Below are 18457 nucleotides of genomic sequence, written 5' to 3' on the forward strand. Positions count from 1 at the left end.
GGAGGCCCTTCTAACACCAGACAACCTCTGCCCTATCGGCGGTCACATGGAGAGAGATGCCCCATTTAGGAAAGTCTAGAGTTACATATTTTCCCCTGTCTGTCATAGGAGCTGGAGATCGGCCCCCTTCCAGAATACACAAGTTATGAGTGTGTGTGTGTTTGTGTGTGTGTGTTTGTTGACATCTACACCATGATTTTGTGATACTTTCCTTGGATTGTCTTAGATCTCTCTCTCTCTCTGTTCAGGGGATTTTCCTCTAGCTCTGCCGAGGTAAGAAAAACAGACAGGAAATTCAGAGGTATGTAAAGATTAGCCATGGAAACCATCCCTGGCCCTGCTTGGGGCCAAGCCTTGCCCCTCAGCAAGGCTCTCTCGTCCCCTAACGCAGAGAGATGTGTGCAGACTTCGCAGAGACAATGATCCAAATCATCAAGCCAACCCCCCAAAGCTCACTGATGAATCCTCAAGCCGTAAACCTCCTTGCAAACAGAGAATTGATTAGGCTCTGACCGCCTTTTACCATGCTCAAACCATTGGGGGTGAACGTTCGGAGGTCTGTTGATGTTTGTTCCTGTGAGAGAGCTTCACTAACGGTTATAGACGCTGGGAGTCAGGATGTCTCATTGTGTATTTGAGTTGGTTTGAGAGACAGTGTTGTTTACATCCGACCCTTCTCAAAACACCAGAGATCCTCCTCGACCCTCCGCCCACCCACTTCCTTCCTCCTCCTCCACTTCTCTCTCCCATCCCACCTGTGGCCAAAGCCGTCCTCCGAGCAGAGCCCTAGATCCACCCTGTTACGTTTACATTTAGTCATTTAGCAGACGCTCTTATCCAGAGCGACTTACAGTAAGTACAGGGACATTCTCCACGAGACAAGTAGGGTGAAGTGCCTTGCCCAAGGACACAACGTCATTTGGCACGGCCGGGGATCAAACCAACAACCTTCTGGTAAATAGCCCGACTCCCTAACCGCTCAGCCATCTGACCCCCTGTTGTTCCCCCTACTCTCCTCCATGTGAGAGACATTGAAGCGTGGCTCCACAAACGATTCTGGGAATGTTGATGCTCGATCTCGCTCCCCTCTTGCCACATCCTCCCCTGTGTCTATTGTTCTGTCCATCTTCCCGCACTCACTGTCCCTTCTGCTCCAAGTTGTTGTCCTTCGTCCGGCTCTGCCTCTCCCTCTCTGTTCCCTGGCAGTGGAACAGCTGTTGGTGTTTACGTGACCCCTCTCAAGTCCTCAGTCCTGTCTCAGCGTAAGCTACTGCCGTGGTTGCCTCACTTGATCCTTGTCCTGTTTTTGTACTTTTTTTCACGCACATATACAACAATAACACAGACATAGAACATACTAACCTGTCCTCCTACTGGTTTGTTTGGAGTCAGGTGGCTGAGCGGTTAGGGAATCGGGCTAGTAATCTGAAGGCCAGTTCGATTCCCGGCCGTGCAAAATGAAGTTGTGTCCTTGGGCAAGGAACTTGACCCTACTTGCGTCTGGGGAATGTCCCTGTACTTACTGTAAGTCTCTCTGGATAAGAGCGTCTGCTAAATGACTAAATGTAAATGTTTGTATATGTTTTTTAGGAGTCCCCCCTCTTTGTTTTATTTCCTCCAGTCAATACAGATAGTAAATGATGTTTACTGTGATCTATTTGCCTTTAAATAGATTTAAATGCCTCTTTTAAAATGACCAAAGTAATAGTCTGGCACGGTCTGTTTTGTTTTCTTTCTTGTTTTTTCCCCCTCTCCATTCTTAATCATTCCCTGTTTCTCCCTCCTTTTAAACCACCCCCTGCTCTCTGTCTCCTCCCTCTCCACTCCCTCTCCTCCATCTCTCTCGCAAACATAAATCTCTCATTCACAAATAGAGGCCAAAAGAGGCTCAACTGACGGGATGAGATTATCTCTTTTTTTTCTGATTACAAATCAACTTCAGCTTGGATATATACAAAAACATTACCCACTCCTCCTTCCATCCTCTCTCCTTTTATCCCCTCCCCTCTCGCTGGTAGTCTCCACCCCCTCTCTCTCTCCGTCCCTCCCCTCTCTCTCTCCCTGCCAGTTGTAGAGACGTGCCTCGTACGCTCTTGCAGCACAGGTTGAGAGGAAGGGACAGAGAAGGTGGAGAGACCAACAGAGAGAGAGAGAGAGATAGAGAAACACCCCCAACATACGCACAGGCGATCCTTTCAAAAAAGTGAGGCAGCTTTTGAAAAAGAGAACTAAAAAACCACAGGAAACAACAGGACAGATATTGTATTTATCTGCAAGAGAGAAAGAGAGAGAGAGAGGCTGACAGACAGAAAAGAGGTTAAACAGGAGAATCCGTTCATCTGAGTTGAAGGGAGTCAGGAGAAGGGAGACAGGAGAGTGTGCGGGGGACACTATCCAGAGACAGGACTACCTTGCTGTGGGAGATCCAGGTCCGTGTGTCTGGTGAGATACCCTCTCCTCTGGGACACATACCCGCCAGGAGAAAGAGCCATGGAGCCCTCTGATTCAGTTGACGTGGAGGCCAAGGAGAGAAAGAAGATTCACTTTGCTGATCCGTCCTCGGCACCTACCCAGCTGGACCCCCGACAAGTAGAGATGGTGAGTAAGAGATGTAGGGGTCTGTCCCAGTTGAGAAAGATGAAGGGATAGCATCTCATGTGAGAGTGTTTTGCTCAGATATAATCCGCCCCTGAGGGGGAAATGGTTGTGCACCATTGTAGACCACAGAGTTTGATCTCCGTCCTTCTCTCTTTTATATTTCTGACTGATCTGTGGTCAGATTCCCCTTTCCCCTTGGTTGCGTAACGCTATTATGACATTTCCTTTTTTGTGTTTCTTCATAAGTATTGGCCCCAAACTGCAACTCATTATTGAGCATGTCCGACTCAGCACAATGACATTTTCTGGCACCTCCAACTATACAAATAACCCATGGTCTGTTACTGACATCACAGTTAATGATTAGCCAGTTGATTTGTATCTGTCTTTCTCTGCAATGTGTCCCCCACCCCCACTCACAGTATCACTCATTCTAACTTTAGCTTTCGTTTATCTGTCTGTCTTTCTCTCAAACTTTTTCCATCTTTCCAATTTCACTGTCATTGAGTATATGAAACGACAGTTGACAGAGTGAGAGTGTCTGGCTGTCTGCAGGGTGAAGTCAGAGCGTTGTGATATTCAGCCCTGTCGTTGCTAAGTTTTATTTTAGCCTACGAGAAAGTGGGTCAAAGTAGGAGCTGGTCGGTGCCGTGTGAGATCGAGGCCAGCGGCGCGTCCTCGGGAGGGCCGGGGGAGAGGCCGGGGGGGAGGGTGGAAGGGAGGAGAAGAAGGGAGAGCTATATGGAGGAACGTCGAAAAAGAAGGAGCGACCTGTTCTGTGGTTCACCCGTCTGGTGTCACCTCCCTCGGCTGCTGCTCCTGTTCCTGAGCTGCTCTCACACGGAGCCTCTCTCCAGCGCTCACCCTCCTCTACCCTTTCTCTCTCCCTTTTCCATCCTTCCCTCCATCCCTTCCTCCCTTCCACCCCTCACTCGCTCCCGGCCTCCCTCCCATCTCCCCTTCTCCCTTCCTTTATCATCCCTCCCTCCCTTTCTCTTTCTTTCTTTCTTTCTTTCTTTCATTCTCTCTCTCTCTCTCTCTCTCTCTGTCTCTCTGTCTCTCTCTCTCTCTCTCTCTCTCTCTCTCTCTCTCTCTCTCTCTCTCTCTCTCTCTCTCTCTCTCTCTCTCTCTCTCTCCCACTCTCCCACTCTCTCTGTCTCCCTCCAGCCCCCCTTATCCCCCATCTGTAAGCTGAACCGGACAGTTCACCTCTAGTTCAGTCAGCCTCAGGGGCAGCAGGTCTCTGGCCCCCCCCCCTCCCTCCACCCTGCTGAGGGAGGGGGGGGGGGGGTGTGCTGCATCAGGGTTACTCACCAGGCTCACAGCAAAGCTCTCAGAGCGGCAGTAAATCCCACAGTAGTATTCGTGCATGTAAACAGACAGTCCCAGGTGTGCAGGTGATAGTGGCGTTACACAGGCTCCTGGGTGGAGATCATGGCAGAAAAGCACATCATTGTGCTACGTTTGTGTGTGTGTTTACTTTGCACACAACATGTGTTGTGAAAGGAACCTGTGTTTTGGGAGCACGGCAAACAGAGGCCGGTTGTGTGTTTCAGAGATGGAATCTACACAATGCTGAGTGTAGGGCTCTAGGGATGTGGGAGTGGGCATGGTTGATGACATATATTCATTTAGAGGCCCCCTTCTCCCTCCCACAGCAATTAAAACACCCATGTAAACACACACAGCGCAAATGTTTGTGAAAGGGGTTTGATAAACGGGGCAGTTAAGTCGTTGTAATTTTTCTGACCGTCATGCGCGGTTTTCTAAAAGCACATTTCCCCGTCAACACCATGAAATATCCTGTTTGTTTTCACCACGACACAGCTAATAAAAAGCACAGTTGTAATACCTTGGCAAGTCAGGGTTGTTACCATGACGCCTGCACTGCACAGTTCCCTTGCGTCTCCCAGGTCACATCAGAAAGGTGAGCCGTAATGGAGTCTGCTTGGGTAATCTGCATGAATTATACATTTTAAATGTTAATCTAAGTGCGTGCTGCTGCAGGGGAGTTAATGTTAACGGACCAAACTTCACTCCCACGCCGAGGAACCAGTCACCAGGCCAGACAGCCGAGACCATGAACCCAGCTGGTGCCCAGAAGTCATGAACTCCATTACAATTACCCGAGCGATATACCGCAAATCTGCTTCCACGATCAGACATCTCCATACTGAGGGCTCTCTCCGGGGGCGGGGCTCTGCCCTCTGACGGTCCCACAGGCCCACAGGCATGAGAGCCCCGCAGGCTGCAAATGCCCCGTGTTTATCTTCAGCATCCCCCCGGTGCTCCAGAGCTGATGTGGGCTAATGTGCATCATGGGCAGAGATTAGGGTCATCGTGAGCAGGCTGTCTCTCGTTCCCTCACAGTGAGTTGCTCTGTGGACTAAACACAGGGGCCTTGGCTCTCCTGTCCTAATCTGATCATCCAGAGCCGATCCTATGGAGAGAGGTGTGGGGATATGAGTGGAGCGAAGGGAAGCCCATCCTCCCTAGCCCCCTATTTAGCCTCCGATCGAAGCGGAACCCACAGGGGGCTGTAGAAGTCGTCCCAGTTGCCACCCTCCTCTTCCCCACGCACATAAACACACACCCTCCTCTTCCCCACGCACATTTACATTTACATTTAGTCATTTAGCAGACGCTCTTAACCAGAGCGACTTACAGTAAGTACAGGGACATTCTCCCCGAGGCAAGTAGGGTGAAGTGCCTTGCCCAAGGACACAACGTCATGTGGCACAGCCGGGAATCGAACTGGCAACCTTCAGATTACTAGCCCGCTTCCCTAACCGCTCAGCCACCTGACTCCACATAAACACACACCCTTCTCATCCCCTCCCCTTCAACCCCTCCCTAGCATGTTTAGACATCACTTAGAGACCTTTGGTGCGGTGAGTGTTTGTGGGTAAACATTGCCTGTCTGAGGGATTGTCAACATGCACTCCTAACCTGAACATCTTACCGGATGGCACAAAGCATGCTGGGAAAAGGGACTTTGTGAACTTTTGGCTGATGGTGTGCCCCTGCAGGAGGATGACCGATGAATGGATCATGACTCAAGAGTTTGTCCCTGGATGGGGATCTAGTGGGCCGTGGGTTAATTGTGTTCTTCTTGAAATCTGGGATGGTGCCAAGAAAAGAGAGATTCATTTCCACACACTTATTCGTGGATTCCTCTGCATTTATACTTGTTTATTATTGGGTTACAGTTTAACAACACCAGCTAGAAAAGAAGTCTGTATGTGATGACGTGAGTGGCTGTGTGTGGTATTCGTGTGTGTGTATGTGTGTGTGTGTGTGTGTGTGGGGAGGGGGGGGTGGGGTTGTGAGTCTCAGAAGGCCGCTCCCTGTTTTGAACAGTCACAGTGTTTCTCTGAGAACTTTGAAGAATTGTTTGCTGACCCTGTATCTGTAGTAGCAGGATTAGCAGAATTAGCTCAAAGACGCCTCACAACACGCAGCTCCTCCAACCTCAGCACATCATTTCTGTATACTTGAACTACACTGCATGTCGGTGCTCTTTTAATAGAAACCACATTTTGGCTGTCGGTGTTGCTGAAGCGGCCGTTGGATATGACTATGGAGTGTCGGCCGTCCTGATTGGACGGTCAGGAGCTGGTTTACATAATCAATTCATTGATGTTGCCCGAGTGTGACGTCCACACGGTCGTCGGGGTTGTTGTTCCGTGGTTTGACATTCACGCACAGTACAGCTGTGTTCCTGTCTGTCAGCGTGTGTTGGATAAACACCCATAACATAATATTGAACAGGGGCTGGGTGGTTGGCTTTGTGATGACACAATACACACATCTGACGACGACCCAGGTACGTCTCACAGACGTTGAGAGGGGCCTCGTTAGGACATGACGCAGGCGATGTCCTGGGGAAACGTCGCCTCCCGGCATGTGGTGATGATCAACAGAGGCTCTGGTACCTGGCGGCTCGGAGAACATGGAGGACCCACAGCACCGGATGACACGACTAATGGAAGACATTTTACATTTACATTTTAGTCATTTAGCAGACGCTCTTATCCAGAGCGACTTACAGTAAGTACAGGGACATTCCCCCGAGGCAAGTAGGGCGAAGTGCCTTGCCCACTGACACAATGTCAGTTTGCATGACCGGGAATCGAACTGGCAACCTTCGGGTTACTAGCCCGACTCCCTCACCGCTCAGCCAACTGACTCCCTAATATGATCCACAACAGAAGCGCCGTCTTCAATTAGCGTCTTTTCCCGTGCATCCCAGTCATTCAGGCAGCGGGCGTGCTGAGGGAACTGCCCACAGCCTCCACGGTTGTGACCGCCCCAGCCCCATCTCAGATCGCGGGGGTGGAGGGGGATTACAACCTTGCGTCTCTGTTGCTAAGGACTGTGGTGGTGGGGGGCCATGAAGCTGTCCGGCCAGTGGATGAAGCCAGGAGTGGATCAGTGGAGGGGTTCTGGGTGCACCAGACTGGGTCAGCACAGAACCAGAGGCAGCCTTGTCCCCGTAATCTGTCTCCAGACCAGCAGCCAGGGGGGTTAGAGGTCAGCCTCTGGTTCGGAGCACAGCTCTCTATTCCCTGAAACAGTCAGAGGCAGGACAGTGGATGCAGAGTGAGAGACAAATGCAACTCGAGTTTATTTGGTCTGGAATCTTTAATCACTCACATGAAGGGAGACTGGCATTGTGTTGCTGTAGTGTGAATCAGTGTTGCTATTTTTAACATGCTTAACAGCTTATGATGACTTGGACGGATGATTTGGGACTTTGTTTCATAGTTGGAAAATGCTTATTTCCAAGTTCCAGTTCCCCCTGTGTGTAAGCTATGAACTTGAGTATAATATTGTGAAGCCAATCCCTGACCTATGGTGTAAAGCAGGCGAAGGCAGACATTCTTATGCCAACCTTCCCCTCAGTCTGTAAGCCAAACAACTGTGAAACATGTCATCTGTAGTGCGTACTGTATGCCACACACCTTGTGAGGAGCGTGAGTGACAGGTCCCCTGTGACTTCATCCTGATGGCAAGCTCCCTGTCACTCACCAGCCCTACAAACACCCCCTCATAACTGTCACAAACAAATACTCCCACAATCCCCTGCACAGCAGGCTCCCCCTCGGCGACCGGGATCTAATTAGGTGAGCAGCAGGCGGTGTGGCCCCTCAGGGGCCTGAGGGGGTGAGGGGGTGAGGGGGTGAGAAGGTGAGGAGGTGAGGGGGTGAGGGGGTGAGGGGGTGAGGAGGTGAGGAGGTGAGGGGGTGAGGGGGTGAGGGGGTGAGAAGGTGAGGGGGTGAGGGGGTGAGAAGGTGAGGAGGTGAGGGGGTGAGGGGGTGAGGGGGTGAGGAGGTGAGGGGGTGAGGGGGTGAGAAGGTGAGGAGGTGAGGGGGTGAGGGGGTGAGGGGGTGAGGGGGTGAGGGGGTGAGGAGGTGAGGGGGTGAGGGGGTGAGGGTATCTGGGTGACGGCGGGTAGTGCCGGGGATGCAGTCAGTGTGATGTCACAGTGCTGGTAGGTATCGTTACATTGCTTGGTTGGGGTTACAGGAGAGCCCCTCCAGCTGCTTTGTAGTCCAGCCCATCTGTTTGCCTAGTCAGCCGATGATGGGGTCAACGACCTCTACGTGTGTCAGTTGCAAATCACAGCCCAGTGCATGCTGTCTGCCATCACTGTGTCTCCTGCTCTGGAGAATGAAACCGCAGCCAACAAGAGGGTCATAGGTCAGGTCAACGGTCTTGCCTCGGGCTGTGTGTGTGACACCATCATAGATCTCTGGTCCTAAGAGATACAGAAAGAGACAGAGATACACAGAGACAGAGATAGAGCCATCAATTGCTGTTTTGATGGAAGGCATCATTGTGTGTGTGGTGTGGAGACTGGGTTTGGGGATGTTTGCTGAACGTGATTACATGATATTTTGGAAAGTCTGAAGCAGCCATGCATACACACTTCCACCAGTTCATTAATATTACCGGTTCTTATGTTGACAGCACTTGATTTCTTAAGCCCTTTAAAGCCCCATATAAAAGCTGAGAGGCCAGATTTAATTATGTTCCTCATCAAGTTATCTGTCTCCTGAAAGTATAATTACTTTCTGCACTTTTTGTTTCCAAACCATGCCAGCACAAGCAGTTCTTTTATTAAAACCATTGCGTTTTTTTCTGAACAGAAGTGTCGCTGCTTTGTTAATGCGTCTAAATGAGTGTCAGCTCGCTGGGAGAGGGATTACTTTTCCCATTATTGTGTTATAGCACTTAGCAGAGTTAGCTCAAGAGATTCAGCCTACTCATTTCATTAGATCTCTCAGGCCTTGACACAGAGTTAAGAGGCAGGGCAGCTGCCGCAATTGATAGTCCTGCTGTCACGTTCACACACAGACATGTCGATTTACGATTACAGAGGGTGAAATAGGATGGGCAGTGATGTGCTCTTAACCAAAAATTGTGGTTAGTCCACTAGTCCAGGTGAAATGGTTGGAGTAGTAAAAAGAGAGAGAAAGAGAGTGCGAGGTAGGGGTGGATGAGAGAGAGAACAGAAGCAGATGGGAATAGGTTGAAAGTGTCTGCGTCGAGACCAATGACCTGCTTCTGACAGTGAGAGGGGGAAAGGGAGGGCTAGATAAATGAGACAAGGAAGAGAGAGAGAACAGGGTGAAGGTTGGGAAGAGTCGTGCGCTGGCATATTTTGCAACTTGTGTGCATGTCTAGTTGCTGCTAAGTGTTTCTGCTAAATTGATGGTGTATGGAACTGAGGGGGAGTCAGGTGGCTGAGCGGTTAGGGAAGCGGACTAGTAATCAGAAGGTTGCCAGTTCGATTCCCGGCTGTGCAAAATGACGTTGTGTCCTTGGGCAAGGCACTTCACCCTGCTTGCCTCGGGGGGAATGTCCCTGTACTTACTGTAAGTCGCTCTGGATAAGAGCGTCTGCTAAATGACTAAATGTAAATGTAACTGAGTACTTATTTCTGGAGTGCACGAGGAGGGTTGACACCCTAACTGAACATCAGTCACTTTGTAAATGTAGATTTGTCTGGAGGGGCTGAATGACAACCAGATCATTAGAGAAAGAGGTACAAGGCAGAAATGATTCTGCGTGAGACCCGAGGCTGGTTTCACCTTTACCTCAGAGGACCTCCACATTCTGCCTAATGAGATGGGCTTACGTAATGGAGAGTTTGGTACCTGGAGTCAAGGCAGGAGCAGGACATTTACATTTAGTCATTTAGCAGACGCTCTTATCCAGAGCGACTTACAGCAAGTACAGGGACATTCCCCCGAGGCAAGTAGGGTGAAGTGCCTTACCCAAGGACACAACGTCAGTTGGCATGACCGGGAATCGAACTGGCAACCTTCGGATTACTTGCCCGATTCCCTCACCGCTCAGCCACCTGACTCCCCAGGACATCCCAGGGCAGGGCTGGTGTGTGGCTCCCTCTGTTGTCTTTGTAGTGAGACAGTGGTGCCCCCTGGAGAGGGAGCGCTGGTATCTCTGCCTGGTTTCAGCAGTGCCGGGGAGACTCTCTGTCTCGCTCCGCCGGGTCCCTGGGGGGTCCTCAGATCTAGTTTACGCTGTCCTACTGTAGCTTTTAATAGGCTGCGGCAGATTAGAGGACTGGCTCTGGGGAGCAGACCCACATCAGCTCAAACCTGCATCCTAGCTGACTTCATGGGCAGGCTACTGATGAGACACGCGTTGTGTCCAACACACACGCATAGTCACGCTGTGTCATGCAAACTTGAGGTGAAACTTCTGAATGACATCGGTGGTCTACTTCCACGGCCGGCCTGTGCCATCCCATCAGTCTTGAAGAGAAGGAAAGAGAAAGAAGAGAAGCTGAATCCAAGAGGGAGAACAACTGTGTCATTAATCAGTTGTGTTCAAAGAGAGTTTCTCACTCTCTCGTTCTGCTGCGCCCCTCCACCCTACCCCCCCCCCCACCCTAACCCTTTTAGCTTTCAACCAATGGAAGTCCTCTCCACATGCAGCAATGTCTTCGTGTGTTTTGGATGAATGTTTTCATCGTGTCCACAGCTCTTACTGTGTAGTCCTTCCGCGCTTTCAGCCCCTGCCAACGCAGGCTCAGTGTAGTCATGGTGACGTGGGGGATGCGGGGGGTGGGGGGGTCAGGGACGGCAGGGGCAGGGTTGGGAAGGGGGGTTGGGGGGGAGGGGCATCAGGAACACACCTGTGGAGCTCCGGTGATCCCTGAGACGGCTTGTCTGATGAGAAGAGTGGTGGAGGCTAGAACAGCGGGGCTGATCTTAATGAGACTGAACAATGGCCGCCACAGAGGCAGGGAGGGAAGGAGGGAGGGAGGGAGGGAGGGAGGGAGGGAGGGAGGGAGGGAGGGAGGGAGGGAGGGAGGGAGGGAGGGAGGGAGGGAGGGAAGAGAGGATAAAGTGCACCGGGGGTAATCTCACACGCTGTAGCCCAGTACTGGCGTAAATTGAAAAGTCACAGACGATCTTATGTAACCGGCAACATGGGGTGATTTAAAAGCTGTGCGGAGTGTTACATCATATGGCCTTTCCACCGTCATGTGTCCCCGGACCACCGTCCCCATGGTGCCTTTGTATGTGTCTGTGTGTGTGCCTAGTCACTATAGTTATTCTCATTTAATCTATCTGAGAGAGCCGTGTAGCTAGATTGGGCTTGTGTCCAGTGAAAAGTCGTGTTTGATGTTTTCCCAGAAGAATAGCACTCATGTGCTTTACTGGAATAGGGCATCCTCGCAAAAATGCATGAGCCCCACATCCACAAGTGAAAGAATTCATAGGTCTTGCCTTCATTAGGCATGTAAAACCAAGGTTACAGAGTAATCTAAATTCAGTGTTGACATTCACCACCAGCCTCCATAGCAAGTGAATATAAAGTAGCTGACACTAAATACAACGAATGTTAGCGTATACCTCAGTGGCCTAAATTATCCAGCATCGATTTTTGTCTTGTTCTTCTTTCATGTATTTAATCCATACACAGGTTTTGTTATCTTCATCTGTCTTTTCTCTCTGTCTTTCTGTCTCTGCTTCTCTCTCTCTCTCTCTCTCTCTCTCTCTCTCTCTCTCTCTCTCTCTCAACAAAATGATCCCATGTAGACCATTCCTGCGCCTGGCAGGAATGCAGCAGAGCAGCCAAATTGTTTTACCGTGCAATGACTGGCCTTGGCATGGGGAGACCATGGACCTGGTAACATCTGGTCAGGTCCTCTGACAGCCCTAGACTGTGTATACTAGCTCAACCCTGGAGCCCACAGGAAGGAAGGGAGACTCAATTCAGCAGTGTTTGGTAGCAGGTGTGAGCCAGGCAGGCAGCAGGAAGCAGCCATCAGCCCCAGGCTTCCCCACCTTGTCTGGGGAGAGAGGGAGACAGAGGGGGTCAAACAGCCCTGCGGATGTCCCCTGCTGTGGCAGGCGGAGGGAGGTGCGAGGGCTAGAGGAAGTGACACGTCACGTGAGCTCCACATCACAACATTTCAGCTGAGGAGAGATCCCACAGCGCAGTGAACAGATAAAATGTGAACAGATAAAAGATGAAAGTGACTGCAAATAGATATCGAGAAACAGAGAGAGAAAAGAGAGAGAGACATAGGATAGAAAGAGAAGGAAGAGGGAGGCTGAGAGAGAGACAGTGAGGGTTCGATTGCAGGAAAGGCACGACTTGATTGATGAAATTATGTGTCACTGGTATCATAAATAGCGGTCGAATCCATGCTTCCACGTCCTGCATAATCCTTTTAGCGGCCGTAGCTTTCCACTGTTGCCTACAAAAGCTTTTGCTTTGGCAACACTGACCTCACTCTCTGACGCATGTCAGTCTGTTCCTACATCCACATTGTGAAACATAAACACAGCCCATAGAGCAGATTCCCCACAAACAAGTGCTTCTCTTCTTCTTGTGTTGTCTTGTGTGACACCGTACACAGTTAGCTTTAGGTCGACCCCAAGGTGGGCTCGTCCTTGGGGCCTGTCTACGTGGTTCTGAATGCCTGTGTCATGTGATGTGCTATGTGGAAGTTTGGAGGTGAAATCCAAATTGCTACTGTATGAAAGAGGGACCAGGAGGGTTCCACTTGGTAATATAAGTGAGGCACCGTGAATTCCGCTGCTTGACCCCTTCCCTGAATTCTTTCCATTGTCCAGTATTTTGAATTTAAGACTTTGTATTGAGTGAGTTGGAAGGGCTGTACAGGACTGTTGCCTATGGCAACACATTTTTGTCTGTCTAAAAAAAAAATCCTTGCCTGCCTGCCTGCCTGCCTGCCTGTCTGCCTGTCTGCCTACCTGTCTGTCTGTCTGCCTGTCTGTCTCTCTGTCTGCTCCATCCTGGGCCCCTGGAGCGGGGGCCCAAGAGGCAGGGAGGGGCTGACGGGCTTGTGGTTGGCTCTAGATTGCTCCTCCTCTCTCCTCTCCATGTGCTGTGTCTGTGATGAGGGAAGGCACGCAGGCAAACCAAGGCACACTCCACACTGTCTGGAGATAAAGTCCCAAAGTCCACTCACGTGGACTGAGTGATGGGTAGTAGACACACATTTACGTCAAACAGTGATGAAGCAAGAGGAGTGGAGAGGGGGAGAGGAGGATGGGGGAGGCAAGAGGAGGGTAGAGGTGGAGAGGAAAAGGGGAGTGGAGAGGGGAAGGGGAGAGGAGGAAAGGAGAAGGGTGTAGGATCTGCTCTTCCTCAAGCTCTCAAGCTCATAAATCGCCATGACGAAATACTTAAACCCACTCAATCTGAGACACACACACACACAAACCCACTTGCACAAGGTGCAACTCTGAGGCTCCACCTGCATCTCAGCAGCCTCGGACTGCACCGTTACCTGTCTGACGAAGAGCGATTCCCCCAAACTGTTGCACACAATCACAAAACAAGAGGCCTTGTGTTCCAGTGACTCCAGCCTTACACCTTGGACCTCACCTCTGCCGAACGCTCAGACTATTTGCGAACGGTCTCTCGAGTCCAACTGGGAACTAAGTCTTAGAAGGCCGGTGGTGGCCCAGAGCGTGGCGAGTCACTCGGAGGAGGGGAAGATTCAAGCGGTCAAACGTCATGATGTTGATGATCCTCTTGTGTGTTGTGTGTGTGTTTGTGTGTATGTGTGTAACTCTGTGTGTGTATGTGTGTGTGTGTTTGTAGATCCGGCGCAGGAGGCCCACACCTGCCACACTGTTCAGAGTAGCAGACCAAGCCTCCCCTGAAGATGACCAGTCCACCCACCAGGTTAAAGTGCGCCGCTGCCCAGGAGCATCATGCCAGTATTATGGCTACCGTCACAATAGCGGCATGATCAACATCACATGGCTTTGCTTTCTATGAATATACTGCACGTACACAAAGGCTTTTTACTCATCGCAGTGTTCGTGTGGAACTTCCTTTCGCAGTGGGTCGTCGGGGAGAACGGTGTGCTCAAACCCAAGAGGGTCAATCCCAATGTGTACCAGCCGCCGTCACTGAGAGGTATGTCTGTCACTGAGGTCAGACACTGTGCTCTGTGTTGTGAACCATCCCTGTGTTAATACCATGTTTTACCCTGCTTCTCCTTGTTATGTTACCTGTCCTGCTGCTTGTAGGCTGTAGAGGCAGCAGGGCAACATGCTTGATGCAGATACATCGCATCTTTAGAGTTCACGTAAGGGATCGAGTGGGGTTTGTTTGGAGTTTAATTTGGATGAGTACGCTACGCATGTATGAGAGAGAGACAGAGAGAGAGAGAGAGAGTAAGAGAGAGAGACAGAGAGAGAGAGAGAGAGAGAGAGAGAGAGAGAGAGATAGACAGACAGATAGAGGGAGAAAGAGAGAGACAGAGATAGAGAGAGAGAGAGAGAGAGAGAGACAGAGAGAGAGAGAGAGAGAGAGAGAGAGAGAGAGAGAGAGAGAGAGAGAGAGAGAGAGAGAGAGAGAGAGAGAGAGAGAGAGAGAGAGAGAGAGAGAGAGAGAGAGAGAGAGAGAGAGAAGACAGAGATTAAAGACTGACAGCTGTGAGACACTGAGTGTGAGTCTGTGCAACTCTGGATCATCCAGGATTACAGGACAGTGTATACAGCTGCTGACACACACACACTCTCTCTCTCTCTCTCTCTCTCTCTCTCTCTCTGCAACTGTAAGTGCAACTATAAATGCAGTTCCATCCTTGCATGCAGAAGCAAAGCTATATGTAAGATGTGGCTGAATAATCAGAAAATCATTTTTAGCTTGTCAGCAGTGCTTTATAAGGTAGAGATTTATGGGTGCGTGTAGAATAGGGGGGTATTCCAGAAAGCAGGTTACGCAACATAACCGGGTAAGTTAACCCACCAGCTGATTCACAATGTTGCAGCAACCTACTGGCAATGTTGCTACAACGCTGGGTGTCAGCTGGGGAGTTAAACCTACCCGGGTTTGTCACATAACCTGCTTTCTGGAATACCCCCCAGGTTAGTATACTGACTTGAGTTGTGTTTGTGTGTCAGAGGGTTGCTTGTCACCCAATCATCTCGTCTCGCTGACAGATTGGGGAAGAGAGCCGTTCCTCCCTTTGAGATTTGTGTTCAGATATCCCAGCAAAGAACAACAACCTGTGTCTGTGTCGCAGTGCTGGAGGTGTGTATTGCGAAAGAGAGCGAGAGAGAGGCCAAGGTGACCTATGAAAGAGGGAGAGGGAGTAGAGAGACAGTAGGGAATGAAGAGTGCTAGGGCGAGAGAGAGAATGAGGTGAGTCAGCATCCAGAGAACAGCAGCAGAGAGGGATAAAGAGAGAACCGAAACCAAAAAGGAAAGAGGGATGAGAGAAAGGCTAGGAAACAAAACACCACCTTTTTTTAAGTAGAAATGACTCACTACTGCAAAGATCAATGAGCAACAACCAGTGCTACCAAATCCCGATGTCTGCTGGGATAGCTGGTGGACTCGTCTGTCCGTCTGACATGCACTGAAATACCCGCATGACGCATGGTAACAATAACAAGCCTGTTGAAGCCTAGTCAATCCAAAACCTATCCCTTTATCCCTTTGTCTGTGTTTGTGTTTCTTTCCCTGTGTGTGTCTGTGTTTGCGTGTTGCCCAAACCTGTGTATGCATGAGCACAGCCGTGCAGAAGATGGCTGAAGCTCACATGCAGCACCTAGGGGTCTACCCCCCTCTGGAAGACTTTGAGGGGGAAGAGTACCATGACTACCACTGGCATGAGGAGGAGGGAGAGGAGGAGGAGGAGGAGAAGGAGGGGGAGGAGAAATCCCCCACCCAAGGTGCTGGTGAGAGGGCAGCACCCACAACAGGGCCCTGCCTTGTGACAACCGCAACACACCACACACAGGAGGGACACTGGACTGGAGCTAATACACAGTACACACACCTGCATGTACAACTCAGAGGCTTGGTCTGTCTGTGTTCAGTGGCTGCCGGGATTCATTTAGCCCCCTGGCACTGTTTCACAGGGCTCTTTGTCTGTGGGCCATCCTTGTGCAGTCTTCGGGGTAAAGTGAGCTCCTCCATGGATCAGTGGGGGTTCAGGTGAACTTTACCGTGTTGACAGATCGCCCTAATGTCTCTGGCCCCAAACCTATCAGAGGGGGCCCAAACCTGTCAGAGAGGGGCCCAAATCTTTCAGGGGGCACACTGCAATGTATTGTGCTCCTGTACTGTCCTACTCTGGTGAAGGTTCCAGTCAATGTTTCACTGCAGCTACTACACTCACTGTTTGTCTAAGGGCAGAGCCCATTATCTGATGCTATGTAACCAGTTTTAATGCATACCCGTCCAAAACGTGGTCATGACAGTACGTATTTTCCAAAAAGAAACACCTTGCCATTTTAGCACAGCCACTCAGGCAGAAACTCAGTTGTTCGAGAAGAAGATGGTGAAGCTGATTCCTTGGAGCACACTGCATGCACGTTGTAGCACCTGCAGTTTTACAACTTTAATTCTCTCCTACCTGAAACTACCTGGTCTGTGTTGTCTGAGAATGAGTTCTGAGTGTACATACAATACTGTCAATTGTAAAGGGGTGCTAACTGCTTACCGTTGAGCTTTTCAGCTGCCATAATTGACTATGCATGCTGCATTGAGTAAAATATATATAAAAACATGTAAGGTTGCTTGTGTGTGATGTGACGTTCGATTGCATCTGTTGATTGGACCTTTCTCCCTCAGATCAGCAAGACGCTCCCACTGCTGAAATAACAGAAAAGGTGTCAAACGTGACGATGATGTCCAAACAGGTCCAGGAGGATGACGACGAAGAGGAGGATGAGAAAGAGGAGATGAAAGAGAAGGGAAAGACAGGAAAACAGACCGGGGAGTGACTGATGGAGGACGGAAAAGAGTGGGAGAGGAAAGGGGAGAGAGAGGGTGTGTAAGAGTGTGAAATATTTTTTAACTCAAAAACATTAAATGAGAGGAGTGGATGTGCAGGTGTGTGTATGTGTGAATGTGTCTGACGTCAGTGTAGTATTCGAGAATAAAAAGTGTGTTTGTGTGCGGATTCTATCTCTAAGTGACAAACTCTGGATGCTGTTGACAAGTATGAATAAATGAATTAGCAATAAAGCTGTATGTTAGAAATCGCCAGAGAATTGGAGAGAGACAAGGGTGGGAGTTGGCAGGAGAAGTTGAGTTCCAGAAGTGTTTTATAGATGTGCCCTTTATGGGGTGGCGAAGAGTGATTCAACAGCACATCATGTCAATCAAGCTAAACACGTCACTTTGGCCCCCATGTCTCCATAAACATGATGGGAGTAGAATGGTTCAAGGTCCCCAAGGTCACCATGATCAGATGCTTCCCAGTGTAAACACTAGTCTTAACCTCCATGTCAGAGGGACCCATGTTTTTTGTGCTTGAGTTTTCTCAGGCCACTCCCACAAACACACACACAAATACACATACACCTTTTTACTGTATGCAAATGACAATAATTTTATGGGCGCTTTTCAAATTAGCTTGAAAGACCTGCGTGACACTTTCAAGCTACGCACCTCGTTTTGCCCTGGCCTAAACTGAACATCTGGTTGAAAACAAAATGTGAAATACTTTGGTCTGCTCAAAGAAAAGGGCTTCTACTGCCATCAAGTGGTTGTAGGCAGATATAACAGGGAATGTTTCTGCACAAGTAAAGGATGGCACAGAGTAACTTAACTCAAACCCATTACTTCATATTTTAGAAAATATCTTGTATAATTCTACCTCTGAAAAATGTAACCTGGCCAACGTTTTTTGTGGATAGCGTCTCATGGTTTGTAATAGTTGCAGAAAAAAATCTCCACAATTTTGTACACATGTATAGTTCTTTTTCTTAAACCTACAGTTCAGAGTAAAAACGTAGTTCATCCTCTCTGTGACTGGACACACTTATACTGTCTGGATGGTTGTACAGGCCCAGTCTAATTCGCTGATGATTAATAATGTGGTTGCACAGCCTCTCTCACAGTCACACAAGCTCTCCCTCTCTCCCTGCAACAATGGAACACCACATCTGGGCGTAAACATGCTTTATACCATCTGAACGTTGTTATCATCATTATGTCCGAGCGTTGTTCAATTGATTGGTGCAACTGAACAGATAAGTGTACACATGTTTCTGATAAAGGGTTTTCTTCATTTCCAATAAAACCTAACACTGTTGTTATCTTCAGTCTCCTGTGTGTGTTTGAGTCATGGGTTTATATGTGCGTGTGTGTGTGTGCGGGAGAGAGAGAGAAAAAGAAGAAAAAGAGAGAGAGAGATCTAGATAGATGTAACAGATTTAACATCAAACTAAAACATCAGGAGAGTTCCTCTCCACATAGGTGAGACAACTTTGGGCACGGGGTGCTGAAAGAACAGCGCATCATGAGAAAGAGCGAGCGGGTCTTTGTATGCCTGCTGCCACTCACCCGTGCTGGGTCTATACTCACTGTAGGAAAG

The 18457-nt window shown here is 49.6% G+C and overlaps 1 protein-coding gene across 2 annotated transcripts; it reads left to right on the forward strand.

Annotated features, from left to right (window-relative positions):
• Positions 1–2088: 2088 nt before the first annotated feature.
• Positions 2089–18184, forward strand: ppp1r1b (protein phosphatase 1, regulatory (inhibitor) subunit 1B). Of its 2 annotated transcripts, none has more exons than XM_067233749.1 (5): positions 2089–2598; positions 13717–13800; positions 13962–14037; positions 15645–15809; positions 16708–18184. In XM_067233749.1, the coding sequence occupies exons 1-5, from the start codon at positions 2491–2493 to the stop codon at positions 16857–16859; spliced, it is 585 nt and encodes a 194-aa protein (XP_067089850.1). In that variant the 5' UTR covers positions 2089–2490; the 3' UTR covers positions 16860–18184. The 2 variants fall into 2 exon arrangements, with proteins under 2 accessions (XP_067089850.1, XP_067089851.1); XM_067233750.1 differs by having other exon boundaries at positions 15645–15803.
• The last annotated feature ends 273 nt before the right edge of the window (positions 18185–18457 follow it).

The sequence above is a fragment of the Osmerus mordax genome, chromosome 3, assembly GCF_038355195.1.
Source record: "Osmerus mordax isolate fOsmMor3 chromosome 3, fOsmMor3.pri, whole genome shotgun sequence".
NCBI lineage: Eukaryota > Metazoa > Chordata > Actinopteri > Osmeriformes > Osmeridae > Osmerus > Osmerus mordax.